This window comes from Gopherus evgoodei, chromosome 9 (assembly GCF_007399415.2).
Source record: "Gopherus evgoodei ecotype Sinaloan lineage chromosome 9, rGopEvg1_v1.p, whole genome shotgun sequence".
Classification (NCBI taxonomy): Eukaryota; Metazoa; Chordata; order Testudines; family Testudinidae; genus Gopherus; species Gopherus evgoodei.
In genome coordinates this window covers 15,693,342-15,715,325 of record NC_044330.1, presented here as the reverse complement: position 1 = coordinate 15,715,325, position 21,984 = coordinate 15,693,342, and the positions used below count along the sequence as shown (strand labels likewise).

Below are 21,984 nucleotides of genomic sequence, written 5' to 3'. Positions count from 1 at the left end.
CAAGGTATAGTAGCTGCAGGCTCTGTGTAGTTCTTTGGCCAAGCTGAGAAGTGGCGCTGACTTGTGGGAACATCTCACCTTTAATTGGGTTTGTACTCATACTGATTTTGATACTGATCATAAATAGGATAAATTGAAGAGTTCTGAAGTAGGTGGACTTGCTATAAGTGATGCTACAGAACTGGAAGCACTGTGTCATGAGAGTAAGATTGAAGCCCTGTGGGCAATCTGATTACAGACTGAATACGTCACACACTAGAAACCTATTTAAAATGAAGCTGCCATGGCTTAAATTGTTTAGACCTTTTTAATATTGCTGGTGCTAATTTGTGCAAGTGTCAATAATTGGTCATTTTAGTGACTAAGAAAGTAAGCAATAAAATGATCAATAAAATATTTCTGGATTTATTTCATTACGTATGTTAAGAGAAGAAACAATAATGGATTATTTTCTTTCTAGGGAAAAAGAAACAATGGTTTCAGAGAATGTTACTTCGGGAGCCAAAAGCATTGCAAATTGACTAAGCTTTGTCCAGCTGTGGGCTACACCTTCAGATTAGCAGCTCAAAATGACATAGGTACTAGGTAAGTTATTTCTTATCAATGTTATCTCTGCCATGGCAAGGCATTCAAAAGACTCAACTCTAAATGACAGTATCTGTACTGAGAGGGTGATTTTTTTCCCTTTGGGCTCTCTATTAAATGGCTGAAGTTTTATTGCTCTACAAATAGTGCTCTTAGAATAGATCCTCTGAGAACTTTCGCTTGCCTCACAGGGAACTGACTTGAAGTTTTCAGAATGATGAAAGGGATCTAAGAGGATGGACCGCTTTGGAGGTGTTAGATGATGTTTTGTGGCTTGTTTTTAATACCAAAATAACACACATCTGTTATGTAAAATTCCCACTAGGGATCTCGGGGAACAAAAAAAAACAACAAACCTGTAGAAGTTGTTACAGATTTTGAAAAGAATCCTACTTTTTTTTTTAAGTGATGTTCCTTTGTCGTCTTTCAGCACTACAGCAAAGTTTGTACTCACTTCCTCCTTTGGCAAGCCTTAGGTCGCTCAGCCAGCAGGAGAATAAAACAAATGGAATAGCAGATAGGGGCAAGAGTGGGTTAACACTGCTCAAGGGGGTTTTAGCAAGATGGGTCCTAATTCTCCATTCCCTCGCACCTGCAGTTAAGTTCAAGCCTGTGGAAATTGGTGGGAATTGGAGGGAGCTTTGTCTAATGGGTTTTGCAAGATCAGGGAGCTGCTAGAAACCACTGGACAGAAGATGAACAGCTAGAACTCCAGAGTATATCCAGTAGTTTCCCTGTGTGGGGATTTTAGCTGGCGCAGAGTTTGCCCGCATACAAACTCATTGGAGGAAGAGGGACGTACACTGAAGAAGCTAAAATAATTTTTGAATCTTACAAAAATACTTATTTTTAAAATTATTAGTCCCTTTTCATTGTTTCGTGACTTGGAATGTTCAGCTGAGGAGGGAAATAAATGAATGAAGGAAAAAGTACAGATACCCAGAGAGATTCATGTGTGTGTTTCTGAGGGGAAAGTCTGCCCTTTTAAAAGTCCTGAAAATGCAGCTCCTAGCTGTATATGGTTTAATAAAGCAACTCTGTTAATGTCTGTCTTCTTCCTCTAGATATCATTGGCCTTTATTTCTCAAGAGTTTGCACATGGATTCCCTTATCCACATACCCCGAGAGATCAGCTTTTCTCTCTGAAACACCCCCTCTTTTATCAGCAGAGGTGTAATATAAATGAGAGGGGACTGCTGACAGAGCACTGTCTGTGAAGGGTCCTCAGTTTTGGAACATGTCCTCCCTATTCCTGGTTTGCCAGATCCCAGTTTTGTTAATCTTCTGGACGTGTTCCAAAACCCAATTTTTCTCACATGATTGAGGTGGGAGTGAGCTGAGGGTTGGGGCAGTTATATTCATGGTCATTCCTTCCATATTTTAACTCTTTTAGTGGAGAAGCTCTAATGCTTTCATACTTTGGAGCAAGGAGTGTACTAGGGTCAGAGAATTAGCAGGGAGTGTGCTAGGGTCAGAGAATTGCCGTTTGCTGTCCCCGTGAAAATCCACCAAAATTTGACTGATAGTTGTCTCAAAGTAGCTATTTGCACTTACCTCAATAGAGGTTTGTTAGAGGCTAATTGAAAAATTCTCCAAACATTCCATCTCCATTGAGCTTGTTCTGCCCCCACAGAGCTCTGTTCCACCCTTGAGAGCCCACTGAGCATGTTCTGTTCCGGGGCTAAGCAGGACTATTTCTCCAGTTGCTCCTTAGTATTAGCCTGCTGTGGAACTGAGAGCAGATAGATAGTCTCTCTAACTGATCCTCCTGCTGGAACCCACCTAGTATGGAGGAAAAGGAAGCAACCTGACTCAGGGATTATCTTCACTTACAGGGCTACAGCAGCACAACTGTAGCGCTTTAATGAGGACACTCCTACACCAAGAGGAGAGCATCTCCCATCGGTGTCGTTAATTGCTCTTCCCAAGAGGTGGCAGCTGTGTTGATGGGAGAAGCTCTACTGTCAACGTGACACTGTATGCATGAGGGGTTAGGTCAATATAACCACATCACTCAGGAGGTGTAGATTTTTCACACCCCTGAGCAATGTAGTTATACCGATGTAGGTCTGTAGTTAGGCCTGGGTGAGGAGTGGAGGGGGTTGGAGAGGAACAGGCTAGCAGAGGACAGACCCACAGAACAGAACCTGGTGGGGACAAGAGCAGAAGGGGAGTTGGACAAGAGCAGAGGAAAATAGAAGCCGGAAGGACAGGAACACAAGGGGACAGATTTGTCAAGGATATATGAGAGGGGACAGGAGCAGAAGGGTCTGTATCTACTAGAACACACTTCCCTTCAGACCAGGAATGGAATCCGCATTTCCTAAGTACTAATATTCCTCTGTTCTCAGCAAATACCTCTGAAACCTACTCGCCAAATGTGTGTCTCATCCTCTTCTAATGGCTGGCCCACACAGAGGTTAACAGACTTCTGCTACTCACGATTACTCTGTTAGCTCAAGTGGGAGAGGTCTGTTTTAATCAAAAGGTTCAAACCCTGCTAAGGAACCATGTTAATATGGCACCACATAAAGAAATTTCTGATTTTTTTTTTCCCATTTGCTTTTTTAAAAACTGAGAAAATAACACACAAAAATAGGAAACCTGAAGATTGCAATATCAAGCACACAAAAGTTAGGAATGCTAGAATTGAGGTTGCCTGGTTATATGCCTTATGAGACAGTCTTTAATTACATGGTCTCACATTGTATTTTCCACACAATGCCTGCCTTATTCAATGCACAGGATGGACCATATCCTGGGGATGAATCAGGGTTGTGTAGTGAATGGGGCTTTTGTCTGCAGGATCCCTGCCTCATTTGTTGCAGAAGTTTGAAGATGTGTAGCAAATTCAGCATGGGGATGCAGGAAGAGAACCCTGGTCTCATGATTAAGGCAGTTAAATGTTGTTCTGGAGAATTGGATTCTATCTTTGCCTTTTGCCAGAGAGTTTCTATGTGATGCTAAGTAAGTCATTTAAACCAGAATTTCATCGCTGGCTAATAATTGTGTGTTCCTGATTTTCTGTGACCCTAGATTAAATCACCTGGGGCCAGGTTTGCGGAAGTGCTGAGCACTCACAACTCCAACCGAAGTACATAGGAGCTGTGCTTTGAACCCAAAATCAGTGGACACTTTTAGCTTTATTCATTCTTGTGCTTCAGTTCACATTTTTAAAATGGAGTTAATAATACCTTCCTACCTCACAGGGAGATAATTTATGTTTTTGAAGCACTCTGATGGTGATGAGTTCCATAACAATATCCATGAGGAAGTTAATAATTCACTGTTTAGTATGGGTTTTGAATGGAGTGCAGTAAGTAAGGCATAGAGGCAACTCACTGGAGAAAACAATTACTGACTAACTGCTCACTCAGAGAGCACCATCCTTCCTGTGTGCACTGAATGAGACAGAGGTCCTGTAGAAATAAATGCATGCAAACATGTCCTTAAAGATTGTGTTATAATGCATGTGGACAAGGGGTCTGAATTAAGGTTGGACAGGCATTCTTAATTCTGACATTCCCTAACTTTTGAGTGCTTGACTTTGCAATCTGAATGTCTTTTTACTGTAATATTTTTGTATGCACTTATATATAGTTTATATACCTATGTTTTCTAACAATATATTTCTATACCAATATATGCAAACAATGCAGTTTGGAAAAAAGTTATGTGATATCTTCTTTCTCTCTGTTCCTGTACAGTGGATACAGCCAGGAAGTGGTGTGCTACACATCAGGTAATATTCCTCAGACCCCTTCTGCACCAAGATTGGTTCGAGCAGGTGTCACGTGGATCACATTGCAGTGGAATAAGGCAGAAGGATGTACACCAGAAGAAGTGATTTCTTACACCCTGGAAATTCAGGAGGAAGATAATGTAAGTTCTGTGTTAGTAGTATTATAAAGTGGATAGCATGAACCAAATTCTTTTCTCACTTGTACAGGTGCAACCCCATTGAAGAGACTATTCCCTGTATTATTGAGAACATATCTGTTCTGATATTTACATAGTTACTGTACAAGATCTCACTGAAGTCTTCTCAAAAGAAGGATGAGTTTAGTAGAATGCTTTGTTTTTTTAAAAAAAAAAAAAAAAAAAAAAAAGGCCAGCGTCTGAATTTAGGAGATATTTCCTGGGGTGCACCACCAAAACGAAAAGCTCCTCTTTTTCTTTTAACCTTTCTTTATCCAAATAAATTCTGTGTTTCCAGTTCCATTTGAAAAAACGGCTTTCTGTTACATTGAGAATTCACTAGAAGCAGATTATCATTGATTAAGGGTGTGATCCTGCAAAGACCTGAGCTCTCCTGTGAAGTGCTGAATGCCTTCAACTCTGATTGTAGTCAGGTGGAGATGGGGGCGCTCCACATCTCGTGCAGTGCTCAACATTTTGCAGGATTGAGCTGTCTGATTTACTTGGCTGTTTATGCCTGAGTCACACAGAACGGAGACCTTGTAGACTTAGCAAAGTCAGGTACAAGTCTGTAATGCAGAGTCGTGCAGAATCCCACTTAAAAATCCACAAGGAAAAAGTCATAGGATTTGGAGTAATTCATCCTTAAAACAATTCAGTCTGCCACATTCTGCCTACGTCTATGTATGTTGCTTGCTTTCTGGAATAGTCTGTCGCTTGCATTTCTATTAAATATATTAAACTGTTAACTAAATTGCTTTCTTACGCTATTTTATAGCAAAATGGCACATGATTCAGCTCAATTAATCACTCCACCTTTTTAGAAAATAGTTACTATGACAATGGTAGATTACAGAAAACAAGAGAAACTTTTGGAATCCATACTGACACGATGAATCGTAGCTGTATTTGATACAAATGTCATCTATACATGCTGATGATAATATATAGAAATTTGGTTTGTTCTTGATTAAAACTTTAGGATAGCGTGTTTCACCCAAAGTACACTGGAGAAGAGCTAACCTGTACTGTGAAAAATCTCAGAAGAAGCACACAATACAAATTTAGGGTAAGCTTGTTTGTTTCTTTCCTTTTTCGGTTGCAGCGCATTTTGAAAAGATCTGCATGACGAGAACCCCATAACACTGAAAAACTGAGCTATCAAACACAAATCCTTCCTCTGATTAAAACCTGATAGATGTGGAAAAAATGTCTTCTCCTTTGATAGCCTCTTTTCCAATGATGATAATGTTATAGTTAAAATGTTTTACATCAGACCATGTTAATTTCTTAGACTGTTTGAGGAGGATACAGGCCTTTGTACCACAGAGTGTAATCATGAAGGGCTTGCCCTGTAGATTTCACTCCGTGCACGTGGAAGAGGTGCTGAGTTAAGGGCTTGTGCAGCAGGGGTGCTGCTGGAAGGTGTCCTCGGAGGACAAGGTGTCAACACATAACAGCATGACTTAGGGCTCCAGTGGTTCTTGTGGTGTAACTCCCTCAGGTGGCCAGTCTGTACTGGTTACAGAAACTGGGACAGAGAAACACTGTTCTTGGAAAACAGACAGGAACACTGAAACAGGCCCTGAAAACAGGGACATTCCCAGCACTCAGGGAGACAGGTTCACCCAACATATGGAAAATGAAACTTTCCCATCTGTTATGTGTGAATTTCTGATTGTCAAGCAAGATTATATTTAATGTCCTATGTTTTCTTCTTCTAGTGGTAGCGCTAGCTAAGATGTGTTTTTATAAGTCATAAAAATATATCTTTAACTTATAACAAAATTCAGAAGTCTGTCTCATTAATACAGAACTTTGAAGATGTCAAGGACTATACAAGTGCTGAGTGTTATTTACTGATAAAAATGCCCAAGATTACTATGTCTGATTTTTATGCAAGAGAGATGCAAAATATCTGCTCGCTAAGCCCACGTCCAGACTAACCCGCGGCATCGGCGGGTTAAAATCGATTGCTCGGGGATCGATATATCGCGTCTAGTCTGAACGCGATGTATCGATCCCCGAGCGCGCTTACATCGATTTCGGAACTCCATCAACCCAAACGGAGTTCCGGAATCGACATGGAGAGCCACAGACATCGATGCCGCGCCGTCCAGACGGGTGAGTACCTCGATTTTAGAAATTCGACTTCAGCTACGTTATTCCCGTAGCTGAAGTTGCGTATCTAAAATCGATTTTAATACCTAGTCTGGACGTGGCCTAACATAACAGTCCAGGCTGTCAGGCCTTTGAAAAGCCCATGCCTGTAAATTTATCATTTCTCCACAAGGTGGCATCACTCCATTCACTTTTTATTGCAGGTACTGGATATTTTTTGGAAAGAGGCTATTACCTCTAAAGTTCTTATCCACTTGGGTTCCAGCACATAACCATTATTTTACAGAGTAAATATCTGAAAACAGCTTTGTTTAATTTTTGTATGAATATTGTAAACTCAAAAGAGGGTAAAATTTCTTTCATCTAAAGAACATGCACTACAATGTCAGTGGGTCAAATATGAAGCAAAAAGTTTTGCACAAAGAGGTTTGCTTCAGGCAGTAAAGACAGTTTATGCCACATAAGAATATGTAAAATTACATGAACTTTAGAATCAGGATGTCATGGATGGACTGCCATAGTATTGTGCTCTTTAATTTAGCATGGTTTGTGCTGGATGATTGTTGCTTTTCCTGTAGCTTCAGTTTAGCAAGTTACTTTTATACTGAAACTGGGCTTTTCGAGGCTGGACTGAGAGTGCAGTGATAACACAGCCCAAGACTGCATGATGATCTGAGACAAATGTTGATGTTGGTTCCTCCCTCCTAAGCAGACTGGGCAGCATATTTAGCCTTGGGCTGATCTTACATAAGAACGGTCAAATCAATGGTCAGTCTAGTTCAGTATCCTGCCTTCCGACAGTGGCCAATGCCAGGTGCTTCAGAGGGAATGAACAGAACAGGCCAGGCAATCATCAAGTGATCCATCTCCTGCCGTCCACTCCTAGCTTCTGGCAAATAGAGGCTAGGAATACTCAAAGTCTTGTGTTGCATCCCTGACTATCCTGGCTAATAGCCATTGATGGGCCTATCCTCCATGAACTTATCTAGTTCTTTTTTTGAATGCTGTTATAGTCTTGTCTTCCTCTGTCAACGAGTTCCACAGGTTGACTGTGTGTTCTGTGAAGAAGTATTTTCTTTTGTTTGTTTTAAATAGCTGCCTATTAATTTCATTAATTGCATGACCCTTAGTCCTTGTGTTATATGAAGGAGTAAATAACAATTCCTTATTCACTTTCTCCTTACCAGTCAAGATTTTATAGACCACTATCATATCCCCTCTATCATATCCCCTCTTTTCCAAGCTGATAAATCGCAGTCTTTTTTAATCTCTCCTCATCCAGAAACTGTTCCATACTCCTAATCACTTTTGTTGCCCTTATCTGTATCCTTTCCAATTCTAATATCTCTTTTTTGAGATGGGACAACCATATTCAAGGTGTACCATGGATTTGTACAGTGGCATTATATGTTCTGTCTTATTATCTATCACTTTCCTGATTGTTCCTAACATTCTGTTAGCTTTTTTGACTGGTGCTGCACATTGAGCGGATGTTTTCAGAGAACTGTACACAATGACTCCAAGATTTCTGCTTGAGTGGTAACGCCTAATTGAGACCCCATCACTTTGTATGTATAGTTGGGATTACATTTTCCAATGTGCATTACTTTGCCTTTATCAACACTGAATTTCATCTGCCATTTTGTTGCCCAGTTTTGTGAGATCTCTTTGTAACTCTTCACTCTCTGCTTTGGACATAACTGTCTTGAGTAATTTTGTATCATCTGCAAATTTTGCCACCCCATTGTTTATCCCTTTTTCCAGATCATTTATGAATATGTTGAACAGTGCTGTCCCTCGCACAGATCCCTGGAGGATACTACTATTTACCTCTCTCTATTTTGAAAACTGGCCATTTATATCTACCCTTTGTTTCCTATCTTTTAACCAGTTACCAATCCATAAGAGCACCTTCCCTCTTATCCCATGATTGCCTATTTTGCCTAAGAAATTTTGGTGAAGGATCTAGTCAAAGGCTTTCTGAAAGTCTAAGTACACGATATCCAATGGATCACCTTGTCCGCATATTTGTTGAGCTCCTCAAAGAATTCTAATAGATTGGTGAGGCATGATTTCCCTTTACAAAAGCCATGTCGACTCTTCTCCAATGAATTGTGTTCATCTGTGTGTCTCATAATTCTGTTCTTTACTGTAGTTTCAACCAGTTTGCCTGGTACTTAAGTTAGGCTTACTGGCCTGTAATTGCCAGGATCACCTCTGGACCCTTTTGTTAAAAATTGGTGTCACATTAGCTATACTCCAGTCATCTGGTACAGACGCTGATTTAAATGATAGTTTACACATCAGTTAGTAGTTCTGCAATTTCGCATTTGAGTTCCATCAGAACTCTTGGGTAAATACCATCTGGTCCTGGGAACTTGTTACTGTTTAATTTATCAATTTGTTTCAAAGTGTCCTCTAATGATACTTTAATTTCCTCAGATTTGTCACCTAAAAAGAATGGCCTCACATTCTCTGCAATGAAGACCAATGAAAGAATCATTTAGTTTCTCCGCTATGGCCTTATCATCCTCGAGTGCTCCTTTAGCACCTCAGTCATCCAGCAGCCCCACTGATTGTTTAGCAGGCTTCCTGCTTCTGATGTACTTAAAAAAAAATTGCTGTTAGTTGTTGCGTCTTTGGCTGGTTGCTCTTCAAATACTTTTTTGACCTGCCTAATTGTGCTTTTATACTCGACTTTCCAGAGTTTATGCTCCTTTCTATTTTTCTCACTAGGATTTGACTTCCAATTTTTAAAGGATGTCTTTCTGCCTCTAGCTGCTTCTTTTACTCTGATATTTAGCAATGATGACCCCTTTTTGATCCTCTTACTATGTTTTTTAATTTGGGGTATACATTTAATTTGAGGCTCTCTGGTGTTTTTAAATAGTTTCCATGTAGCTTGCAGGGATTTCACTTCTGGGACTGCACCTTTTAATTTCCATTTAACTAGCTTCCTCATTTCTGTGTAGTTCTCCTTTCTGAAGTTAACTGCTGTTGTGATGGGCTTCTTTGGTGTTTTCCTCCCCACAAGGCTGTTAAATTGTATTGTATTATGGTCACAAACTCTTCACTTAATGTTGTAGCTATGTTCCTGAAAAATCCTACTTTAAGCAAAACAATGTTAAGTGAACCCAATTTCCCCATAAGAATTAATGTAAATGGGGGGATTAGGTTCCAGGGAATTTTTTTTTGTCAAACAAAAGACTGTATTTTATATATACATATATGTATATGCATATAAATCTATATATATGTAAACACACACACACACACACACACACACACACACACACACACACACTAAGTTTTAAACAAACAGTTTAATATTGTACACAGCAGTGATGATTGTGAAGCTTGGTTGAGATGATGAAGTCAGAAGATGGAAGAGGGTGAGATATTTCCCAGGGAATGCCTTACTGCTAAATGATGAACTAGCACTTGGCTGAGCCCTCGAGAGTTAACACATTGTTATTAATGTAGCCTCACACTCTACAAGGCAGCACGAATGGAGGGAGGGGAGACAGCGTGGCAGAAAGAGACAGACACACACACCGTGTGAGAGACAGAGATGCGCTTTGCCCCTTTAAGTATGCTGACCCCACTCTGAGTACACTGCCTTTGCCAGCAAAGCTCCCACCATCCTGAGCCTTGTCATATCGTCTGCTCCCTTGTCCGCGCTCTGTGGAGATGAGATACAGGAGCGAGGGGGAGGGGGACACCCTGACATTAGCACCCCTCTTTTCTCTCCTTGCACAGCAAGCAGGAGGCTCTGGGGCTCCAAGGCAGAGGCAGGAGCAGCACACGGCAGTAGGGGGAGGCCCAGCAATTGATAGCCTGCTGGGCAGCTGCCTCACAGGGAACTTAGGGGAGCTGATGGGGGACTTCTGGTCCACCCTGGTTCCAAGCCCCCACCAGCTAGCTCCAGCGGGCTACTCTTTCTGCAAGCAGTGAACAAAGCAAGTGGCTGCCAAACAATGGCATCAGGGAGCATTGCGCAACTTTAAATGAGCATGTTTTCTAATTGATCAGCAGCGTAACAATGAAACAACATTAACCGGGATGACTTAAGTGAGGAGTTACTGTTTTACCAAGAAGTTCAGCTATATCTACCTCTTGGACCAAATCCTGTGCTCCACTTAGAGCTATATCAAGAATATCTTCTCCTCCTGTGGGTTTCAGGACTAGTTGTTCCAAGAACTTATATCAGTTTCTAGTGATACACACGCTCCCTCTCTGCCATCTGACTGCAGGGAGTAACATTAACTGGCTATGGAGGTAGACCCATCCAACTTTCTACCCTCAGCAGAGAGAATCTTTGTAATTTGAGGCTTCTGATGGAAGAGATGATTGAAAGGGGATTTACCAGGGGATTAGCTGAGGCTCCCAGGTAGAAAAACTTGCTAGTTTATATTTATAATTAGTATTTGTAATAGTTGATTCAATATTCAATTCCTATGCAACATATTTAGAGCTGAATCCTGAAGTCTTTACTCAATCTAGCAAAATTCCCACTGGTGTCACTCGGAGTTTTTCCTGAGTAAAGACTTCAATATTTGGTCTATAGAGCATATATTTCAGATGCATCTTTTGTGCTTCAGTAAGTGCAGATTAGCATATGTTAGGTGTGCCTGTAACTCTCCTCATGTTTTTGTTGCTCTTGTTCCGTGTTTGTACAGCACATGGGTGTGACCAGATAGCAAGTATGAAAAAATCGGGACGAGATGGGGGGGGGGGTAATAGGAGCCTATATAAGAAAAAGCCCCAAATAGCGGGACTGTCCCTATAAAATTGAGACATCTGGTCACCCTAACATGGGGTCCTGGTCCATAACTTGGGCTTCTAAGCAGTATGGTAATACTATACAAATAACAGTAATACATTCTCAAACGACCATTATTTATCTTCTCTGTGGATAAATAACCATGGATGGCCATGTGACACTTGCTTTAAAAAAGACATTAAGAATTTTCTTATCTTAATTTACTACAACAAAGTACTGGTGGGACCATAGAAAAACTCAGATGGTACTTACTAATGAAACAATTTTATGATCAATTACCTATTGTTAAAATCGTACACAATTTGCTGTGACTTGATAGTCCTGTCTATTTTAATAAGCAATATTTGAATGGACTATATTAGATTAATTCATGCAAAGCTGCCAGAAAAGAGAACTGAATAGTTACATTAGTTGTGTTTTTGTTTCAGCTGATTGCTTCTAATGTGGAAGGAAAGAGTTGTCCAAGTGAAATTTTGGTCTGCACAACAAGCCCAGACAGGCCGGGACCTCCTACCAGACCTGTTCTTAAAGGGTCAATAACATCTCATGGCTTCAGCGTTAAATGGGGTAAGCTAACCCATTCAGTTTGCTGTAACACAATGTTCTCATGGCATAACGTATATTAAGTGTAAACAAAGCCTATGCGAATGGCACATTAGGCTCAGATTTCGCATGCTGCTTCTCAGCCCAAAGGTGAATCTGTTGAGAAAGTTAGATAAGCATTTGACCATTATGAGAGATGCCTGAGCCTGTGGTGAAAAGCCGTGACTTTTTCATAATCAGAGAGCTCGCAAATATTTTTAAAGTGAAAGTATAGTGGTTCAGCTATCTTCTCCCCCCGCAACTCTCTCACACACAATCCTTTGAGACAATTCACTGATTCTCCATTGGGTGTGACATATAGTTCAGGCTTCCTGTCCTTGCTTTCAAGGTCCTGTATCATGTATATCCTGCCCCCATCCCAACCTATCTGCTCTACCAATGATGTTAGTCTCGATACCCCTCACAAATATCTGTTTGTCTTCTTCCGTGCTCCCTTAGTGCTTTCCTGCCTACCAAGTTTCCTCCGTCAGATCCCTCCTAAAAACTTACTTCTGTCTTGCCTATGAGAAGTGAAATGGACAAGAAAGCTTAAACAAATAATGTAATGCAACGCCTTCGCACATCCACGCCTCAGCAGTCTTCTTAATGTCACCACTGTTCTCCCTCTCAACTTCCCCCACACCTCAGTTTGTCTGTTCATGATTCTTTGTGGACATGTCATGTTGCACATAGAATGTAAGCTCTTTGAGATGGGAACCTTTGGTGAGGTGATTATGGCTGCTCTTAAACATGTTACAATGATGATGATAAAGGATTCCAGACATCAGTTTTGAAAACCAGACACCCTGGAATCACAGCTTTGCGTAAACATTAAAAATACATGCCAGTAACCTGTGATTCCACTCAAGTAGCAAGAGAAGAATATTTGAGTCAAGATATGTGATATGGTTAACAAATCAACAGTGTATTCTAAGATTCCAAGTTGTCTGGAAATATGTAGATTGAGAGTGGATCCTAAAATCATCATCTTTGGAATTATGAATGCCACATTTGGCAGCATCTAATTATTTTTATCATCAGCTATTATCTTGTTGATTCAGTCACACAGCAGCTATTTGCAGTAAATATCCTGTTTTGGGTTATTTGTGCCCTAATGAATCTGTTACAATACGGATAGTCCATTAGAATAAAATCTGCAAGGTGCTGACCAGTGAGCCCTCAACACCATGCAGCATTAGGTCTTTATACTGTAATTAGTACATCTGACAAGTGCTTTCCTTACTAGATATATATGTGTGATTTTGTAGGATCAAAATCTGTCCTTGTATTCTTTATTTTCTTGTAGATTCCATTTTTCAAATCTAATTTATTAACAAAAGTGTTGCTCATTTTTCAGATCCTCCACAAGATAATGGCGGTTCAGAAATCCTAAAATACCTATTGGAGATTTCTGAAGGAAATTCTGAAGGTAAATTTGACAAGAATCTATCTATTCCAATACATTGTGGTTATATGTATTTTACGGTTAAAAAACCTGGCTTTTTCAGCTTTTAATATTTTTTTTTAATTAATGTAATACAATTGTTTCTTGTATTATTGTTATCAAATACCATAGATGGTATTATTAGATAAACAGTTTAGTCTGGCATCTGTTCTGTATCTTTTATTAATTTTATCAAACATTAAATATAAAACCAAATTTTACATTAAAACGTAAAATGAAAATAAAAATCTCAGGCCTAGGCTATATCTGCACTACAGTCTTCTGCCTGCTTGGCTATGTCAGTGAGAGGTGCAAAGAGGTGTGATCTGTGGCAGCAGACATCCCTAGTGTAGATGCAATAATACAGGCAAAGAGCTGTGCTTTTACCAGTAAAGCTTGTTTTGCTCGTGGGGTGTTGTTTCACTATACCAATAGAAAGACGGCTTTGCCAGTATAGCTATTTCCATGCTAGGAACATTTTGCTGGTATAGCATACTGGTATTTCTGTACCAGTAAAGTGTTCCTAGTGTAGACACGGCCTAAGTTAAAATATTATTAAACTGTTTAATGTTTGCTATCATTAATTATCATGGATTCCTAGGGCAGGCTATCTAAGTTATGCATATGCCATTTGTGCCTGGTTAAAATCTTATCGATTTGTAGAATATTATTACTACTAATATAATATCATTATTATTACATTGTATTTCTGTGCACCTTTTTCCTAAGACTTCAAACTTTAATGAATTAAGCCCCCACTGCTTAAAGTGGGCGAGATGTGGGGTGCAGGCAAGCGCAAAGGTTTGCAGACCTGGAAAAAATAGTAAAAATCAAGCCGGGTTGCTGAAGGGTGCACATTAACAACTGTCTTACTAAATCTGCTGCTCCCAGATTGTCATAGGATTCTTCTCTCCCCCGCCCCACCCCCTCCGCATGCGCGCACACACACTTTTCTCAAACCATTTTAAGCACTGCAAACATCTATGTGAAGTAGGTGGTATTATACCAATTTTATTGACAGGAAAACTAGACAACAGAGGTAAAGTGACTTATCAGAGGCTACCCCACAATCCAGTGACTGGAGTACTTTGACTGTGGCCCCTTTTTAATGGAAAATAAAGTGATCTTTAAGTAGGACCAGATTGTGGCTGCTTCTTACATAAGTGCTGGGGGGGAGATATGAAGGAAGAAGCAAGTGGCCCTTTTTCCTCTTTGCATCCCATGTAAGAGCCAGCCACACTTGCTGATCTGCAGCTTAAAGTGCCACCTGTCCTGGCCTACAGGTTGGATTATGCAGACACCGAGTACCTGGGTTGTTTTTGTTTGTTTTGGAGTTGTTCATGTTTTTACGTGTCTCTGTCCCTTTCTATAGGACAGTGGAATTTAAGGTTCCAGGACTATATTTCGTTTGATTTTTAAAAGATTTCTTTAAGCAATAATAATATAGTCATTAATAGTGTATGAACATTTTATTTTCACAAAAGAAGGTTTCAAGTATTTGTATAAAACCATGTTAAAAATTTTCTTTCTCGTATATAACTCCCTTGAGGAATAGTAGCCATGTACAGAGAAAGAGAGAAAGTGTGCATTGTTTTCAAAACCAAATTTGAATGAGTTCATTTAATTTTACAGCAAATCAGTGGGAAGTGGCATATAGTGGATCTGCTACAGAATATACCTGTACTCACTTGAAACCAGGCACTTTGTATAAACTCCGAGCATGCTGTATCAGCACTGGTGGACACAGCCAGGTAATAATAGTTTGACATGGAGAACTATCATTTTTGTATTTTCCAGAGCTTCACCTAGCCCTGCATTTTAGTTTTGCTTAGTTTTTACATTTAGATTGCAAATATTTCTGCTATAAATAATAGATGATGTACTTGGCTAAAATTGTAGTATTATTGATACAGTAAAAATGTCACTGATTTCCATTAATGCCCCTGTGCACGTTACTTCATTTTGAAAAATGCTGCTATCTTTGTGCATGCAAAATCTGGGCCTTGTAGTTTAGCAGAATACAAATTAATGATGTTCTACTTCATATTGAAAAAATTCTAAGTATTCCTGTGTTATTAAGGCCAGAAGGGGCCTTTATGATGATCTACTCTGGCCTCCTGCATAATATGGGCCATAGAATTTCACCCAGTAATTTGTTCATACAGCTATTATATTTTTATGCTTTCTGTGTAGTTGTTCATAATTTGCCATTGTGTTTAGACATCTCCCTATTTCAGTTTATTGTTTGTTAAATATATTTAGCAAAAGTATAAATGAAAAGCGTTATGGATTTCTCAGTTTGACTGGCTGCTGTTTGGATCTTGCATGTGTGTTTGTGACTGATTGGATCCACATGGATTCAGATGCTCTGGAATGTAGTGTATGAATGCACTATGTTCATTTCTCTACATAATAACACTAACAAAGATCCTGATCCTGCAGACTTTACTTACTGAAAATTCCCTTTGACTTCAGTGAGTCTACTCACTTGCATAAAGTTAAGCATCTGATGATTAAGTATTTGAAAGCTCAAGGTAATATTGTTACTACAGTAGAGGGCTGCACAAACTAGTGGATGCGAGTGACTCCTCTCCTCCAGGATGCATATGAAGGATCCAAACCTTATTAGCTGTTGTGCTATAGGCTCCTACTGGAACTCAGGCTCCCAAGGCACTTTTAAAAGTATTGCCCTTAGGTTTGAGGACACCATCGGGATGCATAGTGTACCTAAGAAGAAATGCTTTTTCAGGGATCAACCATACGAAATATAGGGGGGAAAGGAAAATAGCATTTTTTAACAGAATGTTATCAAAAAGAAGTTCTCGCGGCTGTTACTGACATTGTCCTACCATGAAAAAATCATATTTTAAGTTTAAGGCCAGAAGAGTCAATTAGATCATCTAATCTGACCTTCTATATATCACAGACCATTAATTTTTCACACAGTTACCCTGGGTTATGCTTGACTAAAGCATACGTTGTGTTAGGCTAAAGCATATCTTTCAGAAAGACATCCAGTCTTGAAGACATCAAGAGAGGGAAAATGCACCTCTTCATTTGGTAGTTTGTTGCAATGATTAATCAACATCAATTTAAAAAAAAAAAAGCCTGATTTCTCATTTGAATTTGTCTAACTTCAGCTTCCAATTATTGGTTCTTTCTTATGCCTTCCTCTGCTGTATTAAAGAGCCTTTTAGTACCCGGTATTCTTCAGAGCTCATTTGTACACAGTATTCTTGAGAGTCATGGGAAATACAGTAAAAAATCCTTTACTAAAATATTCACGATTACTAGTGAAAACAGTATATAAATGATGTTAATAAAAATGTGTCATGCTCATATTAGTGAAATATTAACAAACCACTTCGTAGTCTCTGATTCTACATTTTTTTTACTGTTTCTTTTTTGTCTGGCAAGATAGTATTTTTTTAGAAATTTCTTTGTTGTTAAGATCGTGACTCACATGATTGTCTCCAGTTCATAGATGTGTTTTCAGCATAATTACTAATCTTAGGTCATATTCTTTTCCAGTGTTCTGAAAGTTTACCCGTCCGTACACTTAGTGTTGCACCGGGTCACTGTCGGCCACCGAGAATATTGGGAAAACCAAAACACAAAGAAGTTCAGCTACAGTGGGGTAAGTGATCAGTACTTGCAGCCATTCTGAGTTTTCAGGCAGAAACCTGGTTTGAAACTATGTATCTGGACTAAAACTTCAGCCACCATTTAAAGAATAAATTTACTCTCAAGATCTAAAGACTAAGTAAGTTGCTATAAATTTAAAATATGTAGAAGATTTCGCATTCTGATTTTTATTACTTGGTTTGTGTCAAATTTCAGTAGATGAAACAATACATTTTAGGTCATGATTCAAAGTCCAGTTAAGTCAGTGAGAGACTTTTCATTGACTTCAGTTTTGTATCAGGCTCTTGGAAATTAGTTGTCTTTATTTTTTCTTTGGGTCTGATACTGCATCCTGTTCCCACTGAAGTCAATGGGGAGTTATGCCTATGTCAGTTACTATAAGATCAGGGTAACAAAGTTTCTGACCATTGTTGGCCTTTCATTACAAAAATATGACATCACTTGAGATCCATTTTATTTCACTGCGCTCCGAGCCACAATGTTGTACTGTTTCACTCAGAATTTCACACAATAATTTATACTGAGCCAGAACACATTGAAGATATTAGGTGAATTTTTATTTTAGAGTTTTTATTAAGGCAAAGATGCAATAATACTAATATACTAAGTTGACGTGACCAGCATAGTTCTATAAAAAGCAGCTCCTTATCTGTTCAGTGAGAATGAAATAGTAATTGTGGTATTTTAGATGGTCACAGCCCGCTGTTAAATTATATGTTAGAAGTGTCTAAGGTCATGTCTACACTTACCTCTGGAGCGATCAATCCAGCGAGGGTTGGTTTATCACGTCTAGTGAAGACATGAAAAATCAACTGCTGAGCGCTCTCCCGTTGACTCCAATGGAGCGAGAAGCATAGGCAGAGTCGACAGGGAAGCGTCAGTAGTCGACCTACTGCAGTGAAGATACCACAGTAAGTAGATCTAAGTATGTCAACTTCAGCTACATTATTCACATAGCTGAAGTTGCGTAGCTTAGATCGACACCCCCCATACCTCCTCACCCCCAATGTAGACCAGGCCTGAGACACTATTACACTCAATCTGGCTCAACACCATTTCCATTTTACAAATATATCTCAGGTCCAGCATGAAGTCTAAGTTGCACTCGTGTTCCAAGTCTCACATTAGTTTGTAGCAAACAGTACTTTGTGGCTGAGCCCCACTGTGCAGAGCTCAGCACTGGGTAGCTGGAGTGACAGGTAATAGTGTATTTTCAGAAGAGCCATTCAAAGGAGATGAATAGCCAAAATAAAGCCCACGATATTGGTGAGCTGTTAAAATAATGAAGCGTTTGGACTGTCTAGGTGATTCTTGCACACCTCAAATCCCCGTTGATTCTGCCAAGGCTTTTGAATTGCTCAGAGAATGCAGGACTGAGCCTTCCTCCCCATCTGTAAAATGAGGATAATGATACTGAATTACCTTTAGTAAAGCGCTTTGAGATCTATGGATGAAAAGCATTATGTAAGAACTATGTATTATAATTATTTAAAAGCCAATTAGTCCATTCCATTATTGGTCTGCACAAAACTGTGTGTATTGACAGCAAAATTAGCCCCAATGAGCTTTTTATGATATATTTCCTTATTTTAAGGTTACTTTAAAAAGTCACCATATGCTTATGTTTTCATTTAGCAATATTAGTGTAATTATATCTTGTTCTGAAGAAGGGTACAGTTACTGTTTCATTGTTTTCCAGAAGCTGGAAATGGGCGACAGGGGCTGGATTACATGATGATTACTTATTCTGTTTCTTCCCTTTGAAGCACCTGGCATTGGGCACTGTCAGAAAACAGGATACTGGGCTATATGGACCTTTGATCTGACCCAGTATGACCAGTCTTATGTTTTTATGTTTTATGGCTTTGCAATTAAAGGAAGAGCAGATATCAGCCCCCAATGTGCAGTAGGATACCATGGGGCTTGTGCTTGCTAACAGTGGAGTCCATTGACATAAGTGGGCCTTCTTGTAGCATTAGAATAGCAGAGTAGCAGAGCTTTACAACATGGGACCCATAGCTATTGCTAGCTGCGGGTCTGATCCTATAAATAGTTAGACATGAATAACTTGATGCACATGAGTGATCCCACTTACATGTCTGGGTATGGAACACTTATCAAAGACGCAAAATCATTAGAGGTGGTACGTATTTGTGGTACAAAGTGAATCAATGTATGATAATCATCATGTACACCTTGACTTTATATCACCAATAAATAAATTTTACTGATTCTTTCTAGACGTTCCTATGTCAGAAAGTGGTTGTCAAGTCTCAGAGTACAGTGTGGAAATGACAGAACCAGAAGAAGTTATTTCTGAGGTGTATCATGGCCCTGATCTAGAGTGCACAGTCAGCAACCTTCTTCCTGGAACAACATATCGGTTCAGAGTGAGAGCTTTGAATGACGGAGGGGTAAGGTTTAATGTTCTGCACAGCCTGAACAGCAGTGTCCGAAGAAGGATGCCAGAATAGGGTTTTTTCCAAAACATTTCTTAACATGTATATGGGAGAGCAGTTATCCTGGCAGTGTGTACACTAGTTCAGCTGTAGCTGGTGAGTGGAAAGATGAAATGTTTAAACATAGGTTCAGCTAAACTGCTCTACCATTTACAGTGTGTTAGAGCCATACTGAAGAGATATATTGGCCCACACGTTTTTAACAACAAAAAAGATGTTTACCATTATAGAGGCAAATTATACTTGAGTAGGGTGACCAGATGTCCCATTTTTAAAGGGACAGTCCTGCTTTTGGGGACGTTTTCTTATATAGGTGCCTATTACCCCCTACTCCTTGTCCCGTTTTTTCACAGTTGCTATCTGGTAACCCTATAATTGAGTAATTTCAAATAGGTCTTTGGACAAGTAGGGAAAACTTGTTTTGTTCATTAATAGTTTTTAATGGGCTTTAATTTAACATAGGGTACGTATATTTTTTCAGATTCCTCGTAAAACCTACTTACCTAATCCCATTAGGAATTAAAAGCCTGATCCTGTGTCCACTGAAATCAACAGAAGAATTCCAGTTGACTTCAGTGTTGGATTGGGCCCTGTCTTCTTTTGTCTGAGCATCATTCCTAGCATTTTGAAAATGTATCCTCAGTGGGACCAAGTAGTCTAATGCATTGCTTACTCTGCTATCAGACTGCTCACAGGAAATCTATTAGGTTTCTAAAGATTTGTATGCTTCAACAGCAGGGTCCCTGCTGACAGTGACTCAGCTCTTAATAACGTAAAGCTTTTAAATAATGCAGATCATGGGAGGAAACTACCAAAATTAGTTTAGGTATTTGAAAAATAAATGGTACCTACAAATTGATAAGAGATGAATTTCTTTCTTATGTATTAATTAATTGTGTGTATATATCAAAGTCTGATTTGCTAACTGTTCTGACTGACATAAAAGCTAAGAGAGAGCCATTTCCCATGAACTAGCTTTGGACTGATGGTGTTTTAATCAAACCGTGTATTCTCATTAAGCAAGTCTACTTCTAAACACACCAGTGAGGTGAAGTGAAGCATGCCAAGATAAGGAGTACATTGGTAAGGGGTACATTAGAGGCCTAATCTCTCTTCAAGAAAATGTGTTACATTAAGAATATTTCTATGTACAGCCTATGAAAACCCATTGCACACGTGTGTGTGTGTAATATTTTTTTCCACCTCTTCTAGTATGGGCCATATTCTGAAGCTACAGAAGTCACCACGGCAGCAGGACCACCCGGCCAGTGCCAAGCACCTTTCCTTTCCTTTGTTTCTGACACACGTGTACTTGTAAGCTGGGAGGTAAGACAAACACTCTTTGTGTGTGTGATTTCCTTCTTGCTTGTCCAAACTAATGTGATCATCAGTACTTGAAAGCTAATTCAAGAGCAGTTCACAGTCTCAGCCCACTCAAAAATACTCTTGTACATACAGACAATAATCTTCCATGCTTTTCTTTTTTAGAGTTGATCTTGAGTCATCCAGGTTTATTAGGAGCTTCAGAATGGAGACAAGGGGATCTCCTATCACTTCATCTCAATATAGGTCATAGGTCAGTAAAGAATAATCTCTCCAGGATTTTAGCATGTTGAATCCAATACACTGACTGGCTTCTGAACTGGAATCATGAAGTCAACTAGTCAGCTACATTTTTATGTGAGGCTAGAGTCCTTGATATCAAAGAAACTCTGAGAGATTTGCTATGTCAAAGCAACTCTCCCAAAATCGTCAGGTGTCACCTGATTTCATATCAAAACCACATTAAACCATTAGGACAAGAGATGAAAGGTGGTCTTGTGAATAAGGCACTAGTTTGGGACTCAGGAGACCTGAGTTCATTTCCCATATATTTTCTAGTGTGTAATCAGGTTGTCCTGAGGGTCCCCAAGGAAGAGATCCTGCTGCTCACTTGGACGCATGAAAGGCAAAACGCCTTTTATAATATTGTGATACTGAAGTGTGTGTCTCATCGAGGGTCACACTCCTTAAACTTCACCTTCATCCTTAGCTATCTTAGCTTCTCTGACTCTACTGTCCTGTACCTTGCCCATCAGCTTGATGGCTGGGTTTCACTGGGCACCTAATGCTGCAGGCATCTCTCCATACTGGAAACAGTAGTTTCTGGTTCATATGATTTTCTGGGAAATATAATTGTTCATTTCTTAATGACCTGAGTACATCATTTAGCCATGACTCTCCCCCAGGTTCATTGAGACCACTAATCCTGGTCTAGAAGCAGACTTTTCTGTATGGTTCAAGGCTGTGCTGCTACCTAGTCAGCCGAGTGGGGAGAAGTTTTTATTGGGAAAGTCCTGATGGAAATTAAATCCTACAGTGCCTGCTGTGTAAATGTCCTCACTTCTGTGAATTAGGACTTGTCTACACTTAAAATGCTACAAGGGCACAGCTGCAGCTGCACCAGT

General features: G+C 39.6%; 1 protein-coding gene across 2 annotated transcripts in view; it reads left to right on the top strand.

Moving 5' to 3' along the window:
* The window catches only part of FNDC3B (fibronectin type III domain containing 3B), a 408,921-nt gene that overhangs the window by 299,314 nt on the left and 87,623 nt on the right, over positions 1-21,984 (top strand). For both annotated transcript variants that reach the window (XM_030575639.1, XM_030575641.1), the window contains 9 exons: positions 461-585; positions 4,293-4,467; positions 5,486-5,572; positions 11,836-11,974; positions 13,347-13,418; positions 15,066-15,184; positions 16,965-17,070; positions 19,320-19,492; positions 20,750-20,863. In XM_030575639.1, the coding sequence (XP_030431499.1) occupies positions 461-585; positions 4,293-4,467; positions 5,486-5,572; positions 11,836-11,974; positions 13,347-13,418; positions 15,066-15,184; positions 16,965-17,070; positions 19,320-19,492; positions 20,750-20,863 (1,110 nt within the window). The remainder of the gene's footprint in view (positions 1-460; positions 586-4,292; positions 4,468-5,485; positions 5,573-11,835; positions 11,975-13,346; positions 13,419-15,065; positions 15,185-16,964; positions 17,071-19,319; positions 19,493-20,749; positions 20,864-21,984) is intronic.